At 40.2% G+C, this 24,032-nt stretch overlaps 1 protein-coding gene across 1 annotated transcript in view; it reads right to left on the minus strand.

Moving 5' to 3' along the window:
• KIAA1549 (KIAA1549 ortholog) overlaps window positions 1–24,032 on the minus strand; it is a 78,149-nt gene that overhangs the window by 23,870 nt on the left and 30,247 nt on the right. Inside the window, exons 8-11 of the mRNA XM_010566275.1 lie at window positions 23,305–23,482; window positions 20,910–21,094; window positions 3,967–4,169; window positions 493–614 (exon numbers count right to left, since the gene is read on the minus strand). Of these exons, the coding sequence (XP_010564577.1) occupies window positions 493–614; window positions 3,967–4,169; window positions 20,910–21,094; window positions 23,305–23,482 (688 nt within the window). The remainder of the gene's footprint in view (window positions 1–492; window positions 615–3,966; window positions 4,170–20,909; window positions 21,095–23,304; window positions 23,483–24,032) is intronic.

The raw sequence follows: 24,032 nt of genomic DNA on the forward strand, positions 1-24,032 counted from the left end.
GTCACCTTTCTAAAGCACAATCATGAAGGAATTTTGATGTCTGAATTAGAACTTATTTGTAAAACTTATACCTCTCTGGTCTCTTTTTTTTAGTCTCACTTTTTCGAAGTTATAGTTACATACCCATGCTGTATCAAGTCCTGCTGTGACCTCTACTGCCCATGCAACTGTCTGCAAGATTGCTACCACAAGAGCCACGATTAGGCTTAACTGGAAAGAGGTTTGCTGGGGGTGTGTGGGATAGAAAAGGAGAGAAGATTCATTCCTGCTAAGCCATTAGTTTCAAAAACTTGCTGGAATGAAAGGAATTTGTAGCTCTTCAGTTTCAACAGAAGAAACTAAACCAAAAAGGAAGAAAATTTTCTGCAACACAAACCAGAAAAATTAACAGCCAAAGATGAGTTTAGAAAAGTTACAGCACTAGAATAACTCTTCAACCTAAGCAAAGCACTGCTTGTGCACACAAGAAAAAAAAAAACAAAAGTAACAAACCCTTCTTCACTGCTCTGCGTGGTTTACCCTCGTTTGCAACAGTTGGTCTTGCAGTTTCTTCTCCTGTCTCTCTCCCACTGGATTGTTCACTTGCTGTGGAGTCAGCATCTGATGGAGAAACTCTGCCACAAACATTAAAAAACAAACAAGCCAACATGTAACATAAGTTTGCAAAGGGGCACAGTTCTCACATGCAAAGAATCCTGTGCTAAAGTATCTTGTGAAGACTGCTTATATTTTCCTCTGTTTATAAGTAAATTTATAATAAATTATCAGTTAGATATTAATTGTCATGATGTTACTGTTGTTGCATGTGAAAACTGACTGCAACAGGATTCACATGTGACAAGATTATTAACTAATCTTTCCTTTAAAATACACTTCAAGAAAAAACTCTGCATTCATAAACAGCAATTTACTTTTCAGACAGAAAAGAATTCTAATAGAAATAAGAAACCTGCTCAGATAAATAGTCTGATATTCAGACTTGCTAACTTGGTGTTCTCTTACTAACACTACAAGTCCATCTGAATATTTCCTAACTAGTTAAACGTAAGCCATTCAGAAATGCTACTTTTATGTATTTATCCCATGCAGTCATGAGATTCTTAAAAACATCTGTTACCTACAAATTACAAATCTCAGTGTTCATAATATTTGCAGGTGATTACAGAAAAATATAAAGAAATACTGTGATTCTCCTCAACAGAATATTTCAGCTGTAATTTTATTCAGATAGCATAAAAATAGCAAAAATATATGGCATATACTACCACCCAGCTAACACCAAAGCCTGCCTTTTCACATGGGATCAGCCTTTGTGATAATGTCTCTAGTGACCATTTTGTCTTGTGAACATTCATACTCTGTTCCTGCAGGGAGTTAATCACTGAAAGTGTGCATGTGTCTGTGCGTTAACCTTGTTAAGTGCAAGATTTGCTTGGGCTAGATGAATATCTGAACTAGTTACTGAGGGTCTTGGCTAAACATCAACCTGCCACACACTAAGATAACTATAAGTTCATTGAGAGTTAAAACTACTCCTTGCAGCAGGCAATGCTCTGAATTCAACTGCCCTTTTTCTCCTCCCCAAACAATGCACTGTTAATTGAACTCTGTCTTTCACTCTTTTCTGCAGGACTGTAACACTAGGAAGTCACATCCCAATTAAAAAAAATAAAAAGCAGGGGAAAAAAGGAGAAATGGTTCTCAATGAGCTTACAGATTTGCACTATTGCATCTCTTCCTCTTTTCTAAAGTGGAGAGGGTGGGCAGAGCTACTGTCTCCATAACCTTTGTCTTGGTTCAGCAGAGTATAAGGCTGGAGTTCTTTTTCCAGATCTGCTACTGACTTTGTTTCACCTCATTCTTCTTTGTATTCCTTCATACTCTTTTCTCAGTCTATCTAAATTATCATTAAGTAAATTATTGGAACTTAAGTAGTGCTGAGCCAACATCAGTCATTGTAAGCGCTGAGGAATATGCGGTTGTATCCTCTCAAGCCAAAACAACAGGTCCAACTCTCAGCTGGAGCCTAAAGATGTTGTGCTTTCTACACTCAGTTGTTTTTCTTGTTTGTTGTTTTTTTACAGATACAGAACATGTACTCGCATCACCACTGTACTTCCCGGCATGCAACATACAGTCCTGAATTGCATTGTGATGAACCGAGTTCTGTATTTCCTCACAAAACAGAAAACAGCTAAAACCAACATAACACACTACGCTATCATTTCACATTTCAACTTCTGCCTCAGGGAATAAATGTTTTAAATCTCAAGCTGACATGGGCATGTCAGCATGTTAGGGAGATGATGGTAACATCTCCATAGTTAAGCCTAAAGGGAGATTTGCTCTTAAGGGAGGATGAGGGAGAAGAGAGAAATTCTCTTTTGAAAACATTTTGAAGTGTTTGAATTTAGATGCTATTAAAAAAAGAAATATCTTTGTTCCAAATTTGATCAATGATTCATTATTGTCTTCAGGGGAAGCATTAAAATGTTGGCTTCTGAAAATTTTTCCTGCTTCATTTTCTGAATTATTCTAGATGAAATACAGTAACAGCCTCAAGTGTAAATTTACTACTTATACTATGTGCATGTGAGTATAGATACCTTCCCCTCCCCCTAAATACCATCTCTGTCTTAGGCCACTTTTGAACTTTTTAAAAGAAACACAGAAACGCTTGTCCGTCTGATTTATATTAATTTGTTTTAATTTATTGAAGACACACCAAAACAAGTTAGCTAATTTTTCTTCCATTATTTTCCAGTTTTGCCCACCTTCCACTGTACCACTGGTAGTCTACTACTTGCAGGGCCTATAGGGAGTTAGGAAGACAGGCTCAGCATCTGGGAAGGTGGAAACAACTGTACAAAGCCCATGTGGGGAAGATGAAGCAAGGATCTTAGGACAACTGGGGCTTTAGAGGAAACACAGAAGGTTGAGCAGAGGAGCAAGCTGTGTCACAGAGACCTGCAGCTCAGGAAGAACCACCATTAATTTCTTTCTAAGCTCATTCAACTCTGCCCTTGGTTGTTTTTTTTTTTCCTCCCACTGTGCAATAGCATATAGATAAAAGACCAGGAGATGCAGAACTAGAGACAAAGGAGTGCAAAAACATGAGAAGGGGGGAGAAGAAGAAGAATTACTGGAAAGTGGAGCACAGAGGAGATCCGCAGTGAGGAACTGTTTGTGACTCATCACAGCACTCCTCAGGGCTCCATTTTTTTCCCCACCTATTACCTTCCCACTTACCCTTTTTTTCTTTTTAATGCACAGATCCTTCTTTACTGCGTAGCTCTGTTACAGCACCTATCCTACAAACACAATCTTTTCCAGCAAGACACATTCACATAATTTGCTTATTCAAAAAAGTTCAGAAATTACTGCTGAAGGTTGACAGACACTTCTCCACTTGCACAGCTGTAAACTCTCACTCCTCTTCCTGACCAAAGCTGGTTTGCTATGAGAGCAACCACATTACCACAAACAAAAACACTCAGGCGTCTTCTCTGAATTTTGGGAGATACTGCTTATTTCTGAAAATTCCAACTTATCATACATACATGGATCACTATTAATATTATTGAAACACACTGCTATTCGTCAATGGCTTTCATTTGTTTTTAACCACCCGTAGCCTTTGTAGCTAGAGATCACAACAAAGAGAGTGCATCAGAAAATACATACTTTGTGTTTCCACTAAACAAGCAATGACTTGACTCCAGCTGACCTAGTAGTGTCTTAAATACCCCTCTTAACTGGGCATGTTGCCTTTAAGAGAAAAACTGACAGTAAATTCTCACAACCTTGTACTAACGAGTAGTGAGGCATAACTCTGATGGCCCACTAGAAAATGCAAGTCCAAGAGCTCGAAACAATTCTTTCCACCGAAATATTTTTAAATACAGTAATCGCCAGCCATTAATAAACTGTCATCTACTACAATTTGTTTTATGTCTATGAACTGACCTCCCTCTGTGTCGAACAGTCTTTGAAGGCTTTGAGGAAGTCTTGGATTTCGGGCTGGCCACATCTCCATTTTCAGATGGGGTAGTATCCTTAATAGGTCCTGGTAAAGGAGCTGGCTCATGGATAATCAGGACATCATCTTTATTGTGCTGGCCCAGATGCTGCTTAGCAAAATCAAAGCCTTTCACACTGGGGGCTTGTAGCTGTGAGAGAAGAACAAAGACAAAAAACAGGAACCATGAGTGACAATCAGTACAAAGGCTTTGGTTAAGATCTGCAAACAATGGCCACTAGGAGGATAGTCAGGCTATGGTAGTGTCAGGAATGAACATGAAAGCTGCAGGGAAAAGAAAAATAAACCCCACAATTCTGTCATCTTACTTCAGTGCAGGATACGCAGTTTAAAACTGCAAATCAGCAAATCTGGTAAAAAAATAGGCTTCTGTTGCTGCTACATCTTTTCCATCTATTTCTTCAGATTTAATCATTGTGTGAGGAGCTTTTTGTGTATTTGTGGGTGCAAGGCCATAGACACCTGTGTACTGACTGAAATGGTTACCACTGCCAGGTTATCTTTCCATTTCTTCCAGTCAAAATGAGTGACGTGAGTTCAAATAATGAGTAACATCACTGCTGATCTTCCTCATTTTGAGCTCCCCAAACCTGCAAGAGTCTGGGAGTGCTTGTACAAACACCTAGTTCACATGATGAAAGATAAACATTCTGCAGATTGAAGTTATACGGCAGACTGGCAATGACTTTTCAGCGAGCATAGATGCTTCCAGAAAAGAACTGAAAATCTAGCTCTTAGGAATTTCATACTGAATAGACAGAAAAATATATAAAAGGCTTTGGAGTTTAGAGAAATTAGATACTTATCCGAGAGATCTTATTAAGGGATTATGGATTCAATGGACGTCTTGCTTGAGAAAGACGCAGAACTGGGCCTTTCATTTTCATAACTGTATTTATAAAAAAGCTAATCTCACCTTGTCAATGACTTGATTCAGACTTAATTCAATGAATCCTTCAAGTTTCAAGCCCTCCTGCTGATTTTTGGGGGCTTTGGAATAATTAGAAATTCTGAAGAACTAATTAAGAGATAGTTTTTCTTCAAGTCCCACTCAATTTTATGTAGGTTGGTAGTTGAAAGTAGAAAGAAATGTTGACAACTCCAGTTTTCAAAGTGCATACACACATACCCACTGCACAGCACACATAGAAAACCCTCTGTGTGTTCCTAGAGCTGATTTCCTGCAAAGTGAAGAATGTGTTGGAGTGTGTTTATGGGTGCGTCAGGTTCCAGATGTTTAAATGAACCCCCTTTCATTAGGCTTGGCGTGCCAACATAGCTAACTACAAACAGACTTGTCTGATATCATGCCAAAGATAAGCTTGCCTATGGAATAATCTGAAACAATCTCTTCAAAATATTTTCTCAGTAAGCAAACATTTTCCAAATGGTTCTTAGGATGTTATAGTAGAGCAAACTGCCTATTTAGACCAGTAGATGGCAATAAAAGCTCTCCTGTAAAAGCCAACAACTATCTATCTAAATGGTTGAGATTTTGGACTTCTTTTCTCACAAAATGAGTAAGCTTATTATTTGAACAGATCTGGATGTCTTCCACTATACTCCATTTTTCTTGGGCTTTATGACAGTCCCTTCAATTCAGCATTATAGGTGATTCAATTACTGAATTTATGTAAACAACTGTAACCACTGATTCAAAAAGGCACTGTTAAGCCAGACCAGGTGAAGGTTTCTCCATTTTTTGAGTCATAGTCTCCTAGTGAACCTTTCCTCAAACTTCTCCCCCTTCAGAGTTGAATCACTGTCTTCAGGATCTTGCTCACTTAAAAAAACACCCCAAAACTCCATGACTTCCCCATTCCAATACTTCTGAGGAAGAACTTTTCACTTCCGCTGTCAGAATTATCATGCCGGCTTGCAGCGCTTTGATTACTGAAACTCCTCTTAGTTACCCCTCCTCCACCTCTGATCTGTTTGACATTATATCTATTCCCTTTGAAGATATTCCCGTGTGGGACACTTCCTGTGAACCCCTTCAGTGGTTTCCCTTCTTCTAACCCTTTCATACTCCACCTTCATACCTATATAGCCCTGCTGCTGATGACTTCCTCTATTGCACCCGATTCCCCTCCATTGCCTCCAGCCCCCTTTGCTCCAAAGATGATGAGAATCTTCACCACGTGCTGGGCACAATTCTTTCCCAAAAACATTTGGTGGTGCTCTACCCTTTCCTAAGCACCCTTGACTTGACCTGCAGAGTCCCTACTGTTTTTTGAATAGTGTGACAGGTGGGGTGGGCAAGGACAACTGAAGAGACAAACATTCTAGCAATATTGGTATTACTAGTATGGTTTTATTAAGATTGTTGCATGTCCGAAGCATGCATTTCAACATATCTTAGAGTTAACTCTGGCATACTGGGTTTGTAAACCCTCTGGGGAGTAAAGCAACCAGCAAAAATATAAATTTTTAATCTTTTAACTTCTAATAGTCTTATTCCTAGCTGCAGTCTAACATAACCTTTCGTCTAAGCACAGTTACAGGAACAGATATATTTACGTGTACATGTATGTACACCATAGCATATGTACGCACAAATGTTTATCTGCAGACAGACCACACAGAAGCTGAATTAAAGACTGTTAGTATTGCAAAGACAAGCACTCAGACTGTAAGAAATGGCACAGTTAAGATGGTCTGAACAATCAGAACTGGATCCTCTCGTGCATAGGCGTTGCAATGGAACCTTGAATTACAAAATCATAAATTCAGTTCTTCCATAGGAACCCTCTTGCTTGCTCCCACCCTGCTGGATCCTTGGCATAGGCTGGGCCTTCTGCCGTTAGTAAAAGTTGGGTAGAATATGTTATTCGTAGAACCAGGATACCTACCTCATTTCATGCAGAAGCTGGCAAATGTGTAGTGAAAGAAGGAGGGGATGTAAGAGGAGAAAGAATGTATTCTTTTACGCACATCTGCAGCTAGGCTGGCTAAGACTTTGCCAATGGATTTCATGGATGCTTGCTGGCAACAGAGGACCAGCAAGTCTCAGGTATCAGCATCCCAGGCCTCAAGAAGCATTCACCCCAGGCACCACAGAACCTGTGGCTCTATTTTCCTAAAGCTGCAGCCAGGTAAACTCCTCATCCGGTCTTCCTCTTCCTTGCCAGGCAGAACCAGTCTCTCCATCCCACCCTCTTGCCCCTGTCTCCCTCTGCCTGCCAGCTGCCAGTTCCAGTTTACACTATCCAAGAACCTGAGGCTCATTGCTCCTTATTCCTTTACCTGGCCTCTGTGTACAGCAATAGAGAAAAAAAACCCCTCTCAGCTTTTAATGTACAGCTCTACAGAACTTATATCTGCAGAACAGGTATAATCCTATGAGAATTTAATTGGTAAACCTCTAACAAGTCTCTGTCAATCCCATGCAAACATTTTCCCAAAGGTTTAAAACTTAGTCAGAAATGGGCAATTCCCCACAGAATCACCAAAAGCATTTGCCTCACATGAAACAACTTTCTCGTTCTGTTTCCCTTCCTTCCCTACCTTGCATGCCCAAAGGCTGAGAATATGCACTAGAGCTTCTCCAAAACGATTTTTAAAATTTGGACAGAGCACGCTGTTCTCTCTTAACCTTATTCTTTGAAAGAAGCAGCTCTTCTTACCATCTTAAAAAAAAAGATTCAGCATGAAACTGATACTTGAGTGGAAATCTTTGGCCTGAATGGTTCAAATCTTGCAGAGTTCTGTGCAGCCAAATAATAACATTACTAGATATTTCCTGCTAAAAAAGCTTAAGTCGTCACTAGCAGCTCCAGCCAATATATGAACAGTATGAGAGACTATATGTATGTGCACATATGCATGTTTGTGCATATGAATGAAAAAACATAGTAGAAAAATATAACGTGAAAACACATATACAAAAAAAGTGATACCTGACTGAATATGAAAAGATGGTTCTCAACAAAAAAATTTATAAAATGACTTATTAAAAACAATACCCATTACTTGAGAAATGGAAATACTGATATGATTACTACTGCAGAAACAACACTGACAGAAACCCACTTTGTTTTCTTAAAAAAAATCTACACTTCTGATACCTCATCTCTTAGACCATGGCAACATTATGACTTTAACTGAGAACTGATGCTAACCAAAACCTACACTTCCAGTGAAAAGTGTCTGAAGGACACTGAAACACAACTCTGCTTTCTGCAAGACTAGACGGTCAGATCACAGACTCAGCAAAACAAAGGAATAGTGTCGTTCCAGACACTGAAGAGGTTTCCTACATCTCCTTATGAATTTCTGTGTGCCACCTGCCACATTCCTTTTCTTTATAGCAAGTTACATAGTGTAACAGATTGGATAACCTCTGTTCATCTTAGGACAGGTAGTCAGAATACCATGTGTGGATCAGCCATCTACTACTCATAAATTAACCACCACCAAGGAAAGAATACAATCTCTTCTTAAGAGTACATTTGTGCTGATACCGCTACCTGTTCAGGTGCTGAAACTAAGCCTCTTTTTACCAGCCTCAAGTGCCTTTACCTAAGCCTGCACAAAATCAGTATTAGCAAGGATTTCTTGTTTTAAATGCAAGTTGTTAGAGAAGTTTTTTGTTTGTTTTATCTGTATATATTTGTGAAAGGGAAAAGATAAACTATTTTCAAGCTTACCACCAAAATGAACTTGCCTAAATTACCATATTCATAAAACATTACATTATTATACAGATGCAGAACCTGCTGAAAGTTAAGGAGAAGATGATTTCAAATTGGTAAGTCAAGACAGTGCTTTAATTCTATTGTTACATACTGAATAAAAAAAAAAAGTAGTTGAAGCTCAATTTGTAGAAAAATCAAATCATTTCTGCAGAAGCCTACAAAGTCTGTGCACCTTGGTCAAGACTTATTCCATGAAAGCAGCTAATAGTTCCAGTACTGTTCCAGTCACCGAAATGTAACATGGCTGCCAATATATTGTTTTGCTAGATGCAGAAACACACCAGGAATGTCAACAATCTGTTTTCTCAAGAAAGTAAATACCGTACACACAGGTCAGTGAATAATTTCAGCAGAAAGCAGAGGAGAAGAAATACAGGTACTCAGAGTTCTTCCTGTAGTTTGTAAAAACAGCATTTGAATTTGGACATAATATGAAGAATAATGTATTAAGACAATTTTCTATTGATTTTATACCACAGTCTTGCCTTGTTCCTTTTAGAGATAGACACATTGAGCAGAGGCTGTTAAAATACATTTCAAAGGACACAAAGGAGCTAAGCATGATTTCAAAAATAATACTTTAGTGTTAGTACATAATCTATGAACAGGGCAGGAATACCTGTAAAGAAGTCCTGCAGACTTATGACCTTACTAACATGCTAGCACATGGAATGCTACAAAAATACCAGGATAAAGAAACTTTACAGAAAAAAAATATGTTTTCAAGTCTATGGTTTAAATGCAGCAAGGCAATGAGAATCAGTGTTCTTAAAATGAATGTGGGTTGAAGATGTAAGTCAGTCTGATTTAGGACGGCTTAAAGCTATTAAACATCACAAACTGCCTTCCACAATCTGAGATTCACACCACCAAACCCTTCTCCGTATTCCCAGTGCACCATAGCATAAGTGTGAATTCACTGCATTACCCTCATGATGCACCAGTAAGGACAATTATTTGCAGCTGCTAGTGTGCTTGCGGGGGTGGTCTTGATTTTAATCCATTTTTTTCACCATGCTTCTACTATCCCATCCAAGATGTCACCTACTTCTTCCTCCCACAAAGACCATTCATCCATATTGTTCGCAGTGACCGTTCAATGAGATATTTAAACCACCTACCAATCTACCCATAAATAAGAATTTAGAAGTACTGAGGCATGTTAACCTTTCTCAGTCTCATTTTCCTATTCAGCTCATTCTTCTACTATCTTTCCTACCTCCTATCCACATAAGCATACCCTCTGTATTTTTGTTTACATTGCTGTCCTTCAACACAAAACCCTTTGGGATCATAGCCAGGGACTGCCTGTAAAGTATGCATACAAATTATACATGCGATTCAATAACAATAATGCATATCTGAGCTAAGACACAAGAAACCTTTGTTGATGAAAAAAGCATATTAGAGGATCACATAGAAGCAGAGTTCCGTCTCCATAGCCTCCCTCAAAATACTGAAAAAAGACTCTTCTGTATTTCTCAAGGTCTTTTTGTACCATTGACACAATTCCCCTATGAAATGGGATACGATGCAACCAACTTTTGCCATAAGCACAAACTCTTTCCTGGTCTACTTTTAAAAAAAAAATACTAAGCATCACTGAGAAATGTGCAGAGGGATCCTTCACTGCTGCTGGTTTAGGAAATGTTTTTAAGCACCAAAACAAAAAATGTCTCCAATTCAATTTAAATACCTTCACTTATTACTGTGTTCAGATGTAAAAAGAAGTGTATGTGAAATGGCAGTTCACTATATTGCCTCTTAGGTGGGATGCCATCACCCTCCCATTACAGCGGTGTTACAACCTGTACCCTCTATGGAAGCCTCATCTCAAAAAGAAGCAGGATTTTGAGATCTGAGGACTAAAAAGAGAGCTATATGTACACAATGCTGCCCATTTTCTCTTATTGGACCAAGCACCTCTTTATACAAATTACATGTCACATTTGTCATCATAACAACACTTCTGTCAACGATCACCATTACTGGGAATAGGTAAAGCAGTCGAGCAAACATGTCCCTGCAGAGAAGAAACATGCTTATAGTTGCATGGGTTTCTACCATCAAGCTGGGGAAAAGTAGTGCACAGTATAGCCAGCGCTGGCAGAGAAAACCAGAAGAAGCTAGTGTACAGCCTCTGGTCCTCCCTCCCTCCTCTGAAAAGTCAAAACTGTGGTTTACTGCTCACCACCATACAAATAGTAAGTAAAGCAGGGATCCCACAAAAAATACCACCTCAGGAATTTTGCTCCTGGAGTAGGATTAAAAACAAATAAAGAAACCCCCAAACTTACAAAACTTTATAAAGCCTGAAATTCTCAAGACACCTGTTCTGAAATATTTTCTTAAGACAGATTCTTCTCGTGGATTTTCATCATCCCTCTTCTCCTTTGTGTGTTTCTTCCTGCTACACTAATATTACCATGACAGCTCAGTAAATTTCACAAAATACAAGAGGGATCATGTTGTTGAAAGCCCATAACTCTGAGTACATGTATGCCCACAGGCTACTGAGATAACTGCTGTAACAGGCAGAATTTTGTGTCTGCATCACACAGTTTTAGCCTTCCTTCTCAGACAGAAATGCCGCAGGGTGGATACTATCTTAATCATGGTTTGGTGAGGTTCCGTTGCACACTGGTTGGATGAAAGTGTCAGGAGTTAGTTAGAAAAAGATCACCAACTTTATAGGATAGACAGGTCACTCCTGTGTCTCAGTTCCACCAGTCTTTTGTCCATCAGTTATGTCAAACAATTACTCCTCCAAGGCCACGTACACAATTCCGATATCAACTGCAACCTCTAAGAGAGGTAGCACAACACACCAAAAAAATTATAAATTAAGGAAACTCTTTTCTCAACTTGTGAAGCAAAAGAATACATTCACAACATGTCTCTCACCATCTGGACAGAGCATATATACAACACAGTCCAGAAACACTTCCTCTCTGCAAATAATGAAAAAAAGTGCTAACAGACTTTTAAGATAGAGCATAGGTCAGCAATTTTCATTTATTTTTGTGCTGATATTTTGTTGGGTTCAGTGACTTAAACATATTTATTTATCCAAAAAGGGTTTAATGCACACAGAAAGAAAGTACATTCACATACACTGCAGAAATAATCTGCTTGCTGAAATGAAGCTACAAATGAGTAGCAACATTAAAACCTGAGGCAACAATGATTTGATGTTGGCCCATTTCCTTGTTCCCAAAATAGCCAAGTTCTACAGTAAACTCTCTATCAGCTTTTGTTAGGAAAGACACAATTTATTTCCCCAGTATTGATCTAGTCTCAGCAGTCTATTATGTTTAGGATGGTATAAAGTTTATCTGTATTTTGAAAATGGATTATTTTTCTTTTTGTTTAACTCCTTTTCAAAAGTAGCCACTATGTAAACCTCACTTTACAAATCCATGGGTCACCTACATTTTGAATAGCATATTCAGTTCTAGTCTCCCCCTCTCAAAAAGGATGGAAAAGAATTAGAAAATGTTCAGCTTTTTCAAAGGCTAGCAGTTGGTTCAAAGGCCAGTTCAAACGAAGGAATAAGAAAACTGGAACTCCTCTGTCTGGAAAAAGAGATGATAGAGATGACAGAGATCTGTAAAGTCAGGATTGGCAAGGAGCAAGTGCCTAGGAATCAGCTGTTCATTGTCCCCTCCAATACAAGGATTAGGGAGCATCACAGAAGACAAAGAGATGGCATGAAAAAAGCAAGATGAAACAAGATAGAATCATAGACTCATTGAATGGTTTGGGTTGGAAGGGAACTTAAAGATCATCTAGTTCCAATCCCCTGCCACAGGCAGGGACACCTTCCACTACACCAGGTTGCTCAAGGCCCCATCCAACCTGGCCTGGAACACTTCCAGGGATGGGGCAGCCACAACCTCTTGGGGCAACCTGTTCCACTGCTGCACCACCCTCACAGTAAAGAACTTTCTTACATCTAATCTAAATCTACCCTCTTTCAGTGTAAAGCCATCACCCCTTGTCCTATCACTACATGCCCTTGTAAAAAGTCCCTCTCCAGCTTTCCTGTAGGCCACCTTTAGGTACTAAAAGGCTGCTATAAGGTGTCCCTGGAGCCTTCTCTTCTCCAGGCTGAACAACCCCAACTCTCTCAGCCTGTCTTCACAGGAGCGGTGCTCCAGCCCTCTGATCATCTTGGCGGCCCTCCTCTGGACTCGCTCCAACAGGTCCATGTCCTTCTCATGTTGGGGGCCCCAGAGCTGATGACACAGTTCTTCATATAACATGCTGTGGAAGTCCCTGTCAGCAGCTCAGATGGGTTTAGGAGGACCGGACAGATTAATGGAAGAGAAATCTGTTGAGGGTTGCTAAACATCATCACTTCTAGAGAAAGTCCCTGAGACACAAATAACTGGAGGCTGAAGAGTTACTCAAGGCAAAGCATCACATGTGCTGGCCCTGTTCTTCTCCCCTTCTGTAGGCTTTTGCTTGTGGCACCTGGGCTAGCTGGCCTTTTGGTCTTGACCTCAAGACAGCTACTCAAATGTTTGTAAAAAAGCAGATGGAGACATTTTACTTTTTATATTTATCAGTATACACAGTAAATCTAAGTGTGGTATTTCATTTCTACAATTTGTGAATAGTTAATCCTCATTACAGAAGAAGAGTTCCTACAAAAGAGATCTTGCAGAGGAATTGCCATCAGAGAAATGTATTGTTGAGAAGTAATTAAGATGTTCAATATTGTGTTCCTTGTTAGAATCCAGCTATTGACTCTGAAGCAGAACCTGTATGCCAATTCCAAAAAGACATCATTTTGGATAGTCAGTCAAGGTTGCTATTAGAAATGAGTGATATTTTTTATGCAAACAGTAGGCACAGACATGAACCTCTTGCAGAAACTCATGTCAGTTTTCAAGTAGTTTTTATAAGATTGGCGTCAGCTGCCTTTCTTAACATGCGCTTCTTTTGACTGGAATTATTCTGCAATGCAGAGCTGTTGCCTCGACATTATACAGATGAACAAAAGCATTACAGGATGTCAAAACATCACAAGAATTCTTCATATCAGGAGCAGAAGCCTAGTATTTAGCCTCCAGCAGGGCTTGCCTCTTTGATCCAGGGAACATCCAAGAGATAGTCTACTGAATACACAATAATAAGCAAAACTCTCAATTCAGAGGTCTAAAGTTACACCTGACACATGAGATTCAGATATCAGATATCCCTGCTTGGGGGGGGAAATAAAAATCCACACAAGGCCCTCTCAGATATCTTACAGAACGCATGACTCATTACCTGTAACTGTGAGTGACACACGGAGGTCTGGCTGGCTGTCAGAAGCAGCACAGATTAGAGCAGACATGCAAGGGCTGGTAATGGTCCCCAGGTGATTACACATTAGCTGAGGTTTGCTGGCACATGATGCAAATTGGCAGCCCTCCAGCTCTGGCACTATCTGTGCTACCGCTCAAGGAGAAGGTGCGGTACTGCATGCATTGTCCAAAGCTTCGTGGGGACCGACCCACCCCACCTCTCCCATGCGTAAACACACAGGAGGGACACTGAGCCAGAGAGACATGTGCGGCCTTTAAGAACCATAGTGGCATGCAGAGGGCTCCAGAAAGGAGCGAGTTCTGGCTGGAGAAGTAGGCTTTTCCCCCTAGGGTTTTAGGATGTGCCCTTGGAAGAACTCGGAACTGAGCAGGCCACCCAAACTTAGCACTGCAAAGGCACTGACTTCAGCATGCCCAGCATTTGCAGGAGAACATCCATGACCACCTAAATAAACTATCAATGAGGTTGTCCACAGATCTCAGATTCCTGTCATTGGGGCAGGGAGCCTTTCCCTGAGTAACTGTTTAGAGCTGAAACTACCTCTAAAAAGTCCTAGCAAGGGATTTGACTTTTTTCTCCAAACACTTGTACACAGCAGGGAAAGTGAAATCCCTAGTGAACTAGGTTCCATTTTAATTTTTGGATGTCCATAGAGAAAGAAATAATATTGCCAACTCTGTTTCCATTACAGATAATATGTAGAATGGTTTTTTTACTCTCTGTGGAAGAGGAAAGGGGTTGACAGTGTTTTCACACAAAAATGTCAGTAGTCCAGTACAGAGCAGAAAGACTGTTTGGGCATTAAAGACATTTATCCATTTTTTTCAAGAAAAAGAAAAATAACCCATGGCAAAAATTCTATTGCCCACAAAAGGCACAGCTCCTTTGCAAGAAAAAAAGCTCGGGTTGGGACGATGTTGCGGTGGATATAAGGCAATGGCAAGAGAGAAAATCCTGTAATGTAAAAATGCTACTTATGCATCTTTTACTTCCAAAAGCAAAGACACCTTTATCTAGTGCAACAACCTAGATCATGTCAAGGTGAATTTCCAGTAGGATGCTATGGCTTACAGAACAAGTAATGAATACTTGATGTGCCCTTTAAATACCTTCATTCCATCTCTTGAAAAGAATCATCCTTGCACAGACCAATGAATCTTGCACAGAAATTCAGTGCTCTGACCTGCTTCCTTAATACCCGGTTTAAAAAGAGTCCAAATAACTTTGATCTAAACATGTTTTCCCATCTAATCTCCAGAATGAAAAAGGTAACCTAATATTTTTCAGGTGTTGTTAATCCTGCTTTGAGGCAGAGCAATGGATTAGCTAATCAGAGTCTCTTTGAGATTTTTTATTAGTATTATTATTATTACTTCATCTTCAAACCTGGTTTTGCTAGCATCAGTTCCCATAAAAGTTTTCTTTACTATGTATTTCTGCTTAAAGGCACTGAAGTACCAGACTTTGGAGACTAACCAGGAGTAAAACATCCCTTAGTGTTGTTTGAGTTCAGGCCTTCTCTACATATTCTTTGCAGAAGATAATATTATGAGTCTTTTCAAGAAGAACCCTTACGCCACCCTCTCTGCAAAACACCAATCCTGTGATGAAACTAGAAGGCAGATGGAGAGAAAAAACTGGTAAAGTGGCATGGTACATCCAATCTGCAGAACAGCCCTTCGCTGAATACAGTCTACACTGCCCATGTCACCAGCTTAGAACAAACATTATCTTTGCTATTATCTATACTATCAAAGACTCATAGAATGGTTTGGGTTGGAAGGGAACTTAAAGATCATTTAGTTCCAATCCCCTGCCACAGGCAGGGGCACCTTCCACTACACCAGGTTGCTCAAGGCCCCATCCAACCTGGCCTGGAACACTTCCAGGGATGGGGCAGCCACAACCTCTTGGGGCAACCTGTTCCACTGCTGCACCACCCCTCACAGTAAAGAACTTTCTTACATCTAATCTAAATCTACCCTCTTTCAGTGTAAAGCCATCACCCCTTGTCCTATCACTACATGCCCTTGTAAAAAGTCCCTCTCCAGCTTTCCTGTAGGCCACCTTTAGGTACTAAAAGGCTGCTATAAGGTGTCCCTGGAGCCTTCTCCTCTCCAGGCTGAACAACCCCAACTCTCTCAGCCTGTCTTCACAGGAGAGGTGCTCCAGCCCTCCGATTAATTTTTGTGGCAATCCTCTGGACTTACTCCATGTCCTTCTTATGTTGGGGACCCCAGAGTTGAACACAATACTCCACGTGGGGTCTCACCAGAGTGGAGTAGAGGGGGAGAATCACCTCCCTCAACCTGCTGGCCACACTTCTCTTGATGCAGCCCAGGATATGGTTGCCTTTCTGGGCTGCAAGTGTACATTGCCAGGTCATGTTGAGCTTCTTGTCAGCCAACACCCCCAAGTCCTTCTCCTCAGGGCTGATCACAATCCACTCATTGCACGCCTGTATTTGTGCTTGGGATTGCCCTGACCCATGTGCAGGACCTTGCACTTGGCTCTGTTGAACTTCATGAGGTTCACATGAGCCCACCTCTCAAGGTCCCTCTGGACGGCATCCCTTCCCTCCAGCATGTCGACTGCACCACACAGCTTGGTGTCATTGGCAAACTCGCTGAGGGTGCACTCAATCCCACTGTCCATGTCGCCGACAAAGATGTTAAACAGCACCTGTCCTAATACCGACCCCTGAGGAACGCCACTCATCACCGCTCTCCATTTGGATATCAAGCCGTTGACCACAACTCTTTCACAATGCAACCGCCCAGCCAATTCCTTATCCACCGAGTGGTCCATCTGCCAAATCCATCTCTCTCCAATTTAGAGACAAGGATGTTGTGCAGGACAGCGTCAAATGCTTTACATGAGTCCAGGTAGATGACGTCTGTTGCTCCTTCCTTATCCACCAATGCTGTAACCCTGTCGCAGAAGGCAACCAAGTTTGTCAGGCACAATTTGCCCTTAGTGAAGCCAAGCTGGCTGTCACCAATCATTTCCTTATTTTCCATGTGCCTTAGCATAGTCTCCAGGAGGATCCGCTCCATGATCTTGCCGGGCACAGAGGTGAGACTCACTGGCCTGTAGTTCCCCGGATCTCCCTTTTTTCCCCTTTTAAATTGGGGGTTACGTTTCCCCTTTTCCAGTCAGTGGGAACTTCACCAGACTGTCACAACTTCTCAAATATGATGGATGGTGGCTTAGCCACTTCATCTGCCAGTTCCCTCAGGACCTGTGGATGCATCTCATCAGATCCCATGGACTTGTGCACCTTCAGGTTCCTTAGATGGTCTCAAACCTGATCTTCTCCCGCGGTGGGCGGCTCTTCAGTCTCCCAGTTCCTGCCTTTGCCTTCTGTGACTTGGGTGCAAGGTCTTTGAGCGTGACCTGGCCTTGAGGGTGGGGACAAGCAGGAAACCTGGACTCAAGCCCAGCTTCAGGGCTGCTACGGCACATAAATATAGATGTAATCTTGGGTACTTCTAAGGGTTTGCAATCACAGGATCTGAGTATTTTTCAACACAGCTATGCCTGCTGAAGTGGCAAATACACTATTATTGACCATCCCAAGTGAGGGACTATGACCCAAACACTCTAAAAGGGTGTCCACAGAGCAGATAAGGGCCCAAAGCAGGTTAGCTGTGCTGGTATGATACACTGGCCCGTATGACTGAATTGTTGCATAATGCCACGACCTGCCAATCTTTATCTCACCAAGGTGTACCTGGGCAGCCATACCTCAGGGCACACCTGAAAGGCATGTAGGGTTTTATTACCAACAGATAATAGTGATGGTTTACTTCCTCAGAAGGTAGACTGTGAGGGCATGCAGCTTAACTTTTAATGGTGGTCATAGGAACACAGAAATTATATCTACTCTGTAAAATTAAACCTTTACATATAGAAGATTAAAACTTAAATTATATTGTCTGAGTGCATAACAAAATATTTAGGAAAAAGCAGGAGTTCAAAACCAGAATTAAGTAATTAAGCGAAAGGAAGGAAGAAACAAAAGATGGTACTAGAATGACACATGGGCTGTAGAATCCAGGAAAATTTGTAGCATCTTTAAAGCATCTCTCTGAAGAGAATGCAAATTTGTAAAAGAGACTCTAAACTGAGAATAAAAAGCTCCTGAAAAACTTATGTCTTTGTTACGTAATCTGCATTACCGTACATTTACGGAAGTTCTCTCTCTTGATGTTTCAAGGAACCAGCCTTTTAGTGGCAAAGTCTTTCCTCAGCAGCATGAAGCAAACAGGCTTTCCCTTCACACCATTCCCAACCTTGTTCCAGGCTTTTAAGTCACAGGTGACATAATTTGCTATCAGCTGCTACTGTGAATTCTAACAGATTATTATGCTGCCCACTGGTCTGCTATGTTAAAATGGCTAATTAAACACACTGAAAAAAAGACTGGTGATACCTCTGGAGATCCACCAGTGCAGTACGCTATCCTATTTCATCTGAACAAGAAAAGGGTGTCTCAGTTTCTTATCTTCCAACCAACACACATTTTCAAGTACAAAACAGATTGTAGACTTATTACGTGGTTGAAAAGAATTATCTTCTATTTCCAGTGTGGATATGCCATGTATATGTTAATGAAATACTTTGATATTTATACATTCCATTTCTATATTTACATGAAAAGAAAATTTTTTTAAAGATTAATGGAAGTGAGAAGAGCTAGCACTATAAATGCATCTTTATGGCTTTTACCAATGAAATATTGATTCCAAGAGAAAACCCCAGATCTTTAACCTAAATACCCTTCCATTTAGAGATGCAGTACAGCCCTTCACTTTCCTTTGGTACCAAACTCAAGCTCTGTAAAGAGGGAATGGAAATAATTGCAGGTGGGTTGAGCAAGGGGGAGCCTGAGTCCATTTTTAAACTGAGTTTATTTACGGACCTAAACCCCTGACCACAAGATTTCATTCCTTTGATCATTTCTTTGCATTTACTGTAATAAAAAGTATAAAAACCACAAAAAATTCAAAAGGGCAGGACCGGACCAAATGTCCCTAATTATTTGTATGCTGTTGTGACTGACTGGGGTCTTCAGTGCTTGTTAAATATGCCCAACTCTGACCTGGAATTTCAACCCACTGTTTGAAGACATGAAGAAATCCCAAAGACAGCCTGCTACTAAGGAAGCCAGAGTACTACTTTTATTCTGGATCTTGGGCAAAGGAGGAAAATGGTTTTCAAAGTAGATTCTGCCAGTTTTTTGATGTGCTAAGTGATAAAAATTTAAGACACATTTTATTGCTTTACCTCATTTAGTATTAAAGTACGAGCCATCCACTGGCACAAGGATTTGACTAGACGTCCTTACTGGTTCTTTCTAGTTTGCTTACAGTGACTTCCCTAAAGAAGGCAAAGTGACAGGCTCCCTAGGCGAAGTGAAATGAGACTTGCATACAAACAAGTTCAAGGCTTCTGACTCATGAACAATTAAGAGGAGGAACACTGTGGAAGCGGTGGAGAAAAACAACGGAGCCATTCTCCCAAAAGAAAGTAAAACTATGAAAGGTGTTTCTGGCCTTACAGCCAACCCAACCCAACAGCTTTCTTACAAAAAGCTTGCGACAGCAGAGAGGTACCAAAAAGGTATATGATGAAATAGTGTACCAAGGGTAATGATCCTCTCCTGCCTTTTTTGTATGACCCTTCTCAAATTAGCTGAAACTACTGTGGGGAACTTCTTCAATCAAAATCTGCGTTACGTATTACCACAGCACAGGTGAGACAAGGTACCAGGGGGTGAAGTTCATCAAAGGGTACCACTTGTTGCCGACCTCAATTCTGACACTCAATCTGCAGCAACAAGACAAGTGGAAGTTACTATTGATTTGTTCTGACTGCTTTGGAAGTGCAACCACTTTCTGCTTCTCTCATCTTTCACATCATTAATTATCTTGAAAGAGAGTATGGTGTACAGACAAGGCTTGTTACGGAGAAAACTGTACGACTGAACACGAGGTGACAGTAGAAGAACATGATTACAGTACCACAGGATTAGGACAGGCAGATTATTTTGCTTTTAATAAAACATCTGAAGTTATAGTCAGTAAAAAGCATCTCCGACACACAGACCAGTTCTCTCCAGTTGTAAAAAGGAGAAGTAAGATTTGTAACCCTTTAATCACTTCTCCACTCTTTTTACTGAATACATCCTTTGTGAAAATCCTGAATCACATATTTTTTAATTTACAGTCTCGGGCAGGAAAAAGACAGACTACTGAATTTCTCACCATCCTAACCCAGTCCTCCAACACTTTGGCCAACACGCTCACCCATGCAGTCTTATGGAGATCCACTAATTAAAGTTCTAGTCCTGCAACAGGCTCTCACAACGGCAACTCAAGAGCGCCGGCAGAACACGGAGCAGCAAGGATAGGCTCTAGCAAATTCTACTTCCAGCATGACATATGCTGCAGTTTAGCTGTCAAATTAGTTTAGCGGAAGCTCTCCAAAGAAAAATTCAGCCCCCTACAGAAAACACGGTCAGTGATTTAACAGTCAATACATTTCCTCTTATTCAGTCCTAGCCAAGGCCTTGAAATGAAGTGATAAAGAAAGGTTCCTTTCAGCCTCAGTGCCCACATTTCAGTAGGTTGTATCTATCTAATGCAGTATCATATACCTAGGAGAATAAATAAAACAGTATGGGATTCTTGACTTCAACTATCATTTGACTTTTTTCCTTTTTCTTTTTAAACTGGAAGGCTCTGAAACTGTGTTTCCACATGCTGTTTAAGGATACTAGGTGTTCCCTAGACACTCACATTCATTTATGCTCAGAATACTCAAGCTCCTCTCAGCACAGCTTCCCCTTTTACCTTTTGTCGCTGCTGGATGTTGCTCATCGTGTCTGGCTGAAACTCCAGTTTGTCTGTTCGACAAAGTTTCCAGTATAAAATAATAACAATCAGGAGCACTACAGCAACTGGGACTGCCACACCAACAATAATCCATAGGTTGCTATTCTGTGACTCTGAGGTGGACTCCTTCAGCTTCTCCACAGCTGTGAAGTTAAGAGGAAGACAGCAGTATTATGTGGTTATATATTTTAAACTGAGGACACTTCAAGGTTATGTATTTTTATGTTCTTGTAAATGCTAGTTAACAAATTTATCAGAAACCAGCTGCACATCACAGGAAATGTCATACCAGTTATAAGTTAAGGTATGTCATGCTCAGGAAGCATGGGGCAGGTGATTGATTGTCCTGGCCTACCTTCTGAAGACCTGTGCTTAAAAACCTAATGAAAAAACACTTCTACCACATCATTCTAACCCAAACCTGAGCTGATGTAGTGAAATGGGTCCAGAAAAATGACTTACCACTAACAAAGGTGAGGACTTTCCAACATTATTGCCTGTTTCCTGCTTTAAGCAGTATTATCAGCTGCCTATTCTCTTTAGTTGCATATATTTCGTTACCTTCCCCATCAATAATCACAATCAATTTGAAATCAGTAAGACCCTCCTCCCAAGGTGTATAGTTCCACATTTTTAATTACTTTTTTTCCTTTCTCTGTTTCGTTGGCAGCGTGTGAGATCCTTTAGCTGCAAACAGAAGACGAAACCACTGGACAGTGTAATCAAACCAGTCATACCTGTAAAAAGTGAACTGGAAGAATTGACCAAACTTTCATTTGCTCTATTTTGCATAGTGGTTATATGTGGGATTAAAAACCACAGCAGTAATACATTTCTAGTCCAACTGATATACTTTCTTCAAATGATGTGTTCAAGTTAAAAAGAGTATTTCTATGCAATCTTATTTTTATATATCATTTTATTAGTAGCCATTCTAATGATGAACCTAGAGATTAAAGGAACATATTGTAATTCTTATATTTTATACATCTGACAGCTTATTTATGACATTACATTTTCTGTTATGAAAGTAACTTTTTGTCTAGTTTCTTCCAATAAGAAACATTTAAACAATTTCTATGATTCTATGCCTCTTAAAAGAACTTTCTAATGATGTGTCAAAGATAACAAGTTTCAACATGCAAAATAAGCTATAAACACTTCATGAAGTTTGTTCAACACCTACCATTTTTGTAAAGGGTATTTACTCTTGCCAATTCCTGCATTTCTGTCTAGCCAATGTTACAGTCCATTAACAGATATTAAGCAGATGTATATGAGCTACTGACCTATCTTTAAACCACTGTTTTAATGAGGGACAAAATTTAGAAACACATCCAGATGGTGCAATTGACACTATTTTCTTTCTTTTCTTTCTGCAGAGAATTTTAAAAATCAGATGCATGCTTGTTCTATTGGCAAAATATCCTGTGGTAGAGTGCAATTCATGTCTCCATATTGCACAGAAAACAGAAAAGGTAATGAAGCATTCATATCAATGAGGTATTTTGCAGATCATATACATGTCTGTTACTCTTTTAAAATACTTTGAAGTTTCTTTCTTAATCATAACATGGAATTTTTAGTAGGTCTTCTGTCTGCTCCTTACTGCAAATTATTTATATACCAAGCTTCCTGAATAAAGTCATTATATTACCTGTTATATTTATTCTGATGTGTCTCCAGTAAAAGATCACATTACTTTTTTATTATCTTTTAATAAAGATCACATTACTTAATATATTACTGATGGGCAAACAAATAAAAATAAGATCAATCATATTCAATGAAGGAAATAAACTGTTTCTTTTTGCTTATACCCTTCAAAACGCCCCAACCAGCATTAGCCTACATCTTTGACTCAAAGAAATGGTAATTCAGAGAAACAAAAAATACTGACTTGTGTTATCTACTTCATTGCCATTATGCAGCTAAAGGTAATACCCATTTCACACTGACACCCTCCCATCCACAGTCGTGGTATTTGTGCAAGCTCCTGAGCAAGATAAGCTGTAAAGAAACATTGGACTAGCAGAAAGAGATGCAAATGGCAAGAAGGTATCTAGTTAGCACAGTGTTTTTCTAGCACAAGCACTAAAGCGAATGCAGTGAGGCTTGCACTTAAGGACCCCGTTGCAATTCCAAGTTCAGCAGAGTCTTCAAGAAGCAAAGCAACACCACATAGCTCACTGCAAGACTGCTAAAATTGATTTCCTCAAAAGTGTCAAAATTGCAGCATCCCAAGAACAAAACACTGCAACAGTGGGCACTGTGCAGTGTCATAATCTCCAAAGCTGATGTCACCCCTCCTATTTCTCTTTGGTGGCATCAGTGTGGATACGATAGGGCTTACGCTGTGCAACGGTGCCTTCAATGCGGTATCCAAGGATGATTGCAGCCCGCTGGATATCAACTCTGTTCATCAGGTCTGAGCACTTCAGAGCACTGAGTCTCTCTCCGTCTTGATCCTCCACAAAATAGATCAGCTCCACAGGGTTATCAACACCAACTAACCGTGACACGTTCACAATCTGAAAAGAAGTTGGAAAGCTTTTACATTTAAGTTGTATTTATTTGGGGCTCCCATACATTTGGTCTTTCAGTCCCTACCCTCTCTCCCCATTCCCTTCACAGGGCCTGGACCTTAAGGACACTTATCTAAAAAGAAACATTTGGAACAGCTTTGCCAAGATGGCATCAGTATCTGCCTTAATTGTCACTGTGTGCAAACCCTAGTGCATAAAGAAGATTCCACCTTGTACTATGACGTAGAAATACAATTGCTGTTAAAGAAAACCCCTCTATCTGTGACACCAAAGAATATCATATTATACTAACAGTGTAACTGCTGTGAACTGATACAGTTTGGAAATTGTCAATATCCAGAGGAGTCTGATGGGAAGACGTGCCATGTGTAGTGCTCCAAAATACTGTGTGCAGCAAAGGCAACGTGCACACAGACTAGTTCGCTTACGCTAGAAGAGCTTAAGTCAACGTTAGGCAAGCATAGATACGCAGAGTGAATATTCAGTAATAATAATTTGCTTCCAAACTAAAATTCAGGATATTTTCACCTAATAC

The sequence above is a fragment of the Haliaeetus leucocephalus genome, unplaced genomic scaffold (genome assembly GCF_000737465.1).
Source record: "Haliaeetus leucocephalus isolate CR32 unplaced genomic scaffold, Haliaeetus_leucocephalus-4.0 Scaffold206, whole genome shotgun sequence".
NCBI classification, from domain to species: domain Eukaryota; kingdom Metazoa; phylum Chordata; class Aves; order Accipitriformes; family Accipitridae; genus Haliaeetus; species Haliaeetus leucocephalus.